The sequence below is a fragment of the Pundamilia nyererei genome, unplaced genomic scaffold (genome assembly GCF_000239375.1).
Source record: "Pundamilia nyererei isolate P.nyererei 1_Seehausen unplaced genomic scaffold, PunNye1.0 scaffold00013, whole genome shotgun sequence".
Classification (NCBI taxonomy): domain Eukaryota; kingdom Metazoa; phylum Chordata; class Actinopteri; order Cichliformes; family Cichlidae; genus Pundamilia; species Pundamilia nyererei.
The window spans coordinates 2,871,651-2,878,256 of record NW_005187414.1 but is presented as its reverse complement, the minus strand read 5'-3'; the positions used below and the strand labels follow the sequence as shown (position 1 = coordinate 2,878,256).

At 40.7% G+C, this 6,606-nt stretch overlaps 1 protein-coding gene across 3 annotated transcripts in view; it reads right to left on the bottom strand.

Annotated features, from left to right (window-relative positions):
- LOC102206432 (cholesterol 24-hydroxylase-like) overlaps positions 1-6,606 on the bottom strand; it is a 44,948-nt gene that overhangs the window by 33,636 nt on the left and 4,706 nt on the right. The window contains exons 1-7 of one of the 3 annotated variants that reach the window (XM_005724871.2): positions 3,904-4,464; positions 3,761-3,838; positions 3,589-3,670; positions 2,418-2,491; positions 501-587; positions 230-368; positions 27-137 (exon numbers count right to left, since the gene is read on the bottom strand). The exons of 1 other annotated variant lie outside the window; for it this stretch is intronic. In XM_005724871.2, the coding sequence (XP_005724928.1) occupies positions 27-137; positions 230-368; positions 501-587; positions 2,418-2,491; positions 3,589-3,670; positions 3,761-3,838; positions 3,904-4,052 (720 nt within the window). In that variant the 5' untranslated portion in view covers positions 4,053-4,464. Of the gene's footprint in view, positions 1-26; positions 138-229; positions 369-500; positions 588-2,417; positions 2,492-3,588; positions 3,671-3,760; positions 3,839-3,903; positions 4,465-6,606 lie in introns of those variants that run through there. One more of the 3 variants, XM_005724870.2, reaches the window with a different exon arrangement.

The following is a 6,606-nucleotide window of genomic DNA, read 5'->3' as shown; positions in this document are numbered from 1 at the left end:
CTCATCAAAAAACACTAAAGTAATACCTCGAAAAAGTTGTCTCTAATGTAGTGAGCCATCCCTTTCAAACATGTCTCAATGGCTTTAGGGAACTGTGAAGTGTTCTTCAGCAGGTCCAAGTCCACCCCGAAAGCAACCTGAGATTTATCAAGGAAAAACACAAATATGAGGAAATATTATTTGGATAAAGACCGCTGTAAAAGCTGTAAAACTGACTGTAATATAAAACCTTAGTAATAACATCCAGGGTAACATAGTTGACAAGCTGGAGCATATTAGCTTCTGTTTTACTGTCGGCAACATCTGCAAGTTTATCCATCAGTTTCTCTGCCCTCTCATTGAAGGTTCCCATCAGACCTCTCAGATACCTGGAAGTAATGATAGCTTTAGCCGGAGGAGCCAGAACCTGCCAACAAACTACCACAGAAATTCATTTGGAAAAAAATCAGTGGTTGAACAAACAAACTCTTTTGTCTTTTTGTGATAACTGTGAAACTCACAGGCTGCTGAATGCAGGGTCCATGATCCGGCGCTGTTTGTACCACTGCTCATGATCCCGTGCTGTTGCCAGGCCGTTGCCTAAGAGCCTTCAAAGAAGACAGTTGACAAAATACGTTATTTTATTCCTCTGAGTTTTAGTTACTGTTAGTTTTGCTTACTGTTGGCATTCAGGTTGCATCTAATCTAAATGTTCCTATCTGGTCCTCCTATAGTTTTAAGCTGTGCGTGCCATCTGCTGTCTTCTCTTATTATCCTGTGAGTATATATTATCTCTGTCTCCCTTTGTTCATTGCCACGTTGCCCCTCTTCCCTCATGGTTGCGTATTACCTTATTCTGTGTTTCCCAGAAAATTCCTAGTGTTTGGATTCCTCGTTCCTGCCCAGTTATTGTTTGAGATTTTATGATTATTTTTGCTAGATTTGAGTTTATGTTCTGTCTCCTGAATCCACATCCTGCCTGCCATACAGCGAATACATGACAGAACGACGCGATCCTGATGGACTCACCGAGCTTTCTCAGACTGCCTCCACAGTGAGGGAAAAAGGCTACTTAAGTATGTGATAAAGTATTAGTACGTCATTGATTCCCATCTCTGCAGTACAGTCAGTGTTGGGGAGTAAAGGAATACATGTACCGCTGTTACGTATTTAAAACATAAAATATGAGTAACTGTATTCGGTTACAGTTACTGTTTATAAGGGTGGTATTTAGAATACAGTTACTTTGTTGAAATAAAGGGATTACACGGCGGTCTTTTCCTGTTTCATATGTTCGGCTCTGCCCTCTCTATTTTTGGTAATTCCACACCGGTGGAAACAAACAAAACACGCATTAAGAGGCTCAGTGTCTCAATCTCGCGTCTCATAATGACGTGAAGAAATATTCAAAAAATGATTTAATATGAAGGCAATAGCAGAGTGTTACAGGCATCGCCCTAAAGCATGTAGCCTCATGGGCAGTGTAGTCCGTGCTGCAGGGAGAATGGACTGCCATACCCGTTATGTGTCTGTGAGCGAGGGAGGGAGAAAAAGGGGAGTGGAAAAGTACGAGCTGTCATCGAGCAGAAACGGGAGCTGCAAGCATGTAAATATAATAATAACCACTTCAGCCAAACAGAGAGCCTGACGAGCCCAGTTGTAAGTAAGCTGTTAAGACTCGACTGTACGCTGTGTTCCTGTTTTCCTCCGAAACCATTAGTTTGGTTGCAGCAGCCTTTCAACGCCTCTCTCTGTCTCTCGCTACCAAAGTTGACCCAGACAACAAAGTAAAGCTAGTTTTTGGCTACGAGCCCGACACGAACCCGACGTATTAGCCAGAGGTCCTTTACTACGGTTCAGAGCCACAGACCTGTTTTATATACGCGCTGAATAGTTTTCTATACGAGATCGCTGCAAACAGTGCAGCCTTACCTAATGTCCACCTACTGTTACTCATTTATATTAAGATTTAAACATCTAGCTGGTGTTGGTATGGAGAGTAGCCTTCAGTAATAGTAATAAATCACAGCAATAGGACATTCATTAGTTGTTAAAAAGCATGATAATATATTAAGTAATCCAAAGTATATTACTTATATATTAAGCAATTACAAAATACATTTTGGGGCATGTATTCTGTAATCTGTAGTGGAATACATTTCAAAAGTAACCTTCCCAACACTGAGTACAGTGGTGGTCTGTATTATACCTGTGAGTCTTAATCTTAGTCCAGGTGTTAAACAAATAAGAGTATTGCAAAGCTCACTCCACCTCTAAATATTGGTAAATGAATGCAAAGTATCACACTGGTATCTACTGATATCTGCCTTTGTTGATCGATTCCAGCCAGTAACTGAAGTTAAAACGATATCAGTAACAGCACAGCCTTTTAGAACTGGTGCATCGCTACAAAAAAGCGCCTGATAAGGCAGTCTTACCTTTGACCAAACAGGTTGGCAAGTCTCTTATAAACAAGTTTATCTTTGGGGTATTTTGGGGACATCAATATTTGCTGAAGCCAGGAGCAGAAAGACAGAAAAAATTTTTTTAGAGAAAGAAGATTTGATACGAATATTATCAGGAGTTATGCTTAGTGAAACCAAAATGTCAGTAGTTCACACTTTGAAGTTAAGGGCAGGATTTGTGCCAAGCACTTTCACACACTCAGCGGCGGTCCTAGCCTGTTTGGCGCCCTGGGCGAACGGATGATCTGATATCGTCGCGTTGTTGTTCCTGGAACAGCATAGTAAATGTTGTTCCAGGATCAACATTGCAAGTGACCAATCACATTCTTGTGACGTTATTCTTTGGCGCGCCAAGCCATTCGTGCATTTATGAAATTCCAATGTTCCAAGGACAATATCAATTCTGCTTAGCGTTTATTTAAGGGTCAGGGTCCGTTGATCGGCGGACAGAGGCGGTTTCTCGCAGCTTAGGTACAGTTTTTTGTTTTACGGCAGTTTTTCCCGAAGTCGCAAAAGTATGACGTCACAAAATTCTGATTGGTCACTTGCAATGTTGATCCTGGAGCAACACCAACACGACGATATCAGATCGTGCCTGGGCGAACACTCCCTCTGGCGCCCCCTCTGGCGGAATTATAAAGTGGAATTGTAAATCGCTTTGAGGGTCTCAAAAAGCGCTATATGAAAGCAATCCATTATTATTTAAACCAACTGTTAACTGTATATTTCTGTACATTTAAGTATTATTATTCATATTGCCGCATTCATTGGCCTTATAGGTAATTTCATTGTTTAATCACATTAAAATGTTCCTAATTTAATGTTTAACAGCACTTGAAAAAGGCAAAATCCCATGTAAAATTAGGGCAACAAACTGTATTGTCATTACTGAAAATAACCGTATTTTCATGAGAAAGTTATTTTCTGTTATTTTGTGGTATTATTTTGGCGCCCCAGCAAATGGGCGACATAAAACCGATCGGTGCCTATTCCCAATACGCGCTGGCATGATGTCGGGGCAGCATGAATACGAGCAATTTGTTTTTATTTTTTGCCGATGCCCGTGATGCCCCCCCCACCCGGACCCATGTCGCCCGTATCAAAAACCGCTACTGCACACACTCATGCTGTTGTCACAGTTTACCTTTGTTGCCTCGGGACAGGACACACACACTACAGCGTAATGCAGAGCATATATCTTGTAGACAGGCCCATACTCATCCGCCCTGTAAAAGACATACTACCGTATAAATGATACGTTTTATCATTATTTATTAATCACTCCTACACACAACCATCGTTTACGTTCAAATTACCACTCCAGAAGTTTCTGGTGCATATTTCCGCCATTTTTCATTATCCTCAAAAGCGATGCTGAGTGTCCGAAGAGAAAACTGGGGAAGAAATCAAGTGGTCAGCGTCGAGCAGTGTCAGCAAAAGTGCCGAGAACTTTACCTACCTGTCCGTCGGTGGGCCGGGTATGTGGTCATATTTCATATGAATGTGTTTAACATACAAGCAGTATCCGAGAAACACAACGACGAGCAGAAAGAAGAGAAAAGTTAGCGTCTGAGCAGCCAAAGACAGAAGTAAGCTGAAAACTGCCATCCTGAGAAATATCCCGTAGACGTCTGCGTCAAAGATGGTTGTCCTTTCTATAACACCGCGAAGGATCCCTGGTTGAAGACCGAGGGGAGACACAAAACAAGCCTCAGTGAGGTCACAAGCTGGTTTACCCCAGTGGCGTCGTTCTAAACTCGCATTAACGGGAGATCCGTGGCTGTGGAAAAACAAGGGAGCAGCTCCAAATACCGACCGCACACAGCCAGATCTAATCAGGCGGAAGTTCGATATAGCGTACTTCAGAGAAGAGAGCCCACGGAGACGCACTGAATGTCACAGCTTTCGCGCTGTTATTTTGCGAACATTGTGAACAAGTGCAAAAACCCTCTACAATTTAAAAAGGCTACTGCTGGGATTTATTAAACAGGCGCAGTTTCGATTTTGCGACATAAAGGAGTGGGCCCGGGTATTTTTTTCGGCTTTGTATTTCATATGTGTTTGCAGAAGTTGTGCTTTCAGAACGCAATATTTTGGGAAGAGAAAGGCGTCTAATTGAAGCTGAATTTCAGGCCAATAGAGGGCTTTGAGCTGGCGCACACACTTGGTAAATCTGCCTCTAAGCATCATCTTTAGTAAATAAAATGCATTCCACCTTAAAAGCTGTCGGCACCTGCAGGTTTATTAATTACTTAAGGTTAAGAGTTCAGAGTCCCGGAACACTCTGCTTTGTTCATATTAACATTATATTCACGTCTTCTTCATCAAGAACACAAGAAACAAGATAAAAGCAAATAAAATGCATTCATTTCATCTTATAGTGCGAGGCGTTTATTTATCTCAGCAGATGAAGATGTCTGACCTCTTCACTTTTCGTTTGACAGCCAATAAACTCATCATCCACCAGTCTTTCATCACGACTTCTGAACCTCTCCCGCTGTGAAATTTCGTACCTTACGCCGTTTATGCAAACTTTCTGGATTTGTTTCAAATTAAAAGCGCTCACCAGACAGTAATAGAGCTTTTCTTAACTGGGCTCTTATTCTGAAACATTAGTAGGAACCTCTTGTGAAAAACTAAACCGTTAAGAAAAATGGCACATAGGATGTGTGCCTCTGAGTTTCACTCTCTAATAACAGTTTGTTAATTCATGTTATTACTGTATACAGTTTGTCTGAGGTAGAGAAAGGGGGCAACTCCTCAAAACAGACATTGTATTTCAGTTTTATTTCATTTACACAAAAGTCATGTTTAAATGAGTGCTGCAAGCAGTGGCTATGAAAAAGCAACTGCAATACATTTTGCAGTTCTCTCCATATTTTGCTTACATGGAGCCTGATTTTCCTTTAATTATTTAAAGTGGTATTAATCATTCAAGCATACAATAGGCACTTAACTCAAGTGATGAATCAGTGATGTGTCTGCACATAACAGACAGCTTTGAAAGTGTCTTTTATATTTAGGAAAATTGTTACTAACAGAAAAGAAATGACAAGAAAGGTGCCTAAGAGTCAGTGCACTTAGTTCCTATGTTTTAAGGAAAATAAAAGAAATTAGCTTTGCACAGTATGTGTCTGTGTATATTTATATGTGTGTGTATATGTGTGTGCATACATACAGTAGCAAATGGTATTGATCCTAGCTTCCTCAAAAATGTTTCCATAATAATAATAATAGATTATTCCAGTGAAGACATAAAAATAGTTATAAGCATTTCATATGAATATATTGCGTGTATTACGATCATACATGAGACTATTTTCATTACAAGGATTTCTTTAAAAAATCAGTTTTCAGACAAGAGTAAAAACTCTGCCCCACCATATAGATACCTATGACCTGTTCCAATGTGAAGTCCGTTAAGATCATTTATTTTTGTAATCCCTGTGACCCAAAGTGCACAACACTCCACTCTTTGGTCTGAGTGTGCCAGCATCCAGGATGTCAAAGGTCTGTTCTGGGACGAGAGTGAAGTCAAACCTCTGGAGCAGTTTGGCCATCACCACTTTAGCCTCCATCTAAAAAACACAACAGCGCCCACAGAGATGAGTCCGTGTGTTTATAGGTGAGCGGGTCTTCACATTATTTAGCCATCCTCACCTGAGCAAAGTTCTTTCCCAGGCACGCACGAGGACCGAGGGAAAAAGGGTAGTAGCAGTAATAAGGCCTTGTTGAACAGACAAGAGAGCCTCAGTTACTTTGAACAATTTAACTCATTTTATCTGAGATAATAATGGGTGTGCAAACATTATTATGTAAAACATGTCAGCATGGTGAAACAGTGTGTTCTTTACTTGGGAGCATCTGGGTGAAATCTGTCTGGATCAAATTTCAGTGGATCCTCGAAGAATTTGTCCAGTCTCCCGCTCACATAGGAGTTGAACTAAACATTAGAAAATATGATGTTTATACAGAAGTGTATTTCCTGCTTTGCTAGAAACACATCAAAAAATACATGTCTCACTAAAGCATTTATTCCTCCAGGTATGTGCACACACACACACACACACACACACACACACACACACACACACACACACATACACACACACACACACGACAGAAGGTATTAAAACATATTTAAAATCTTCACAACTTACAA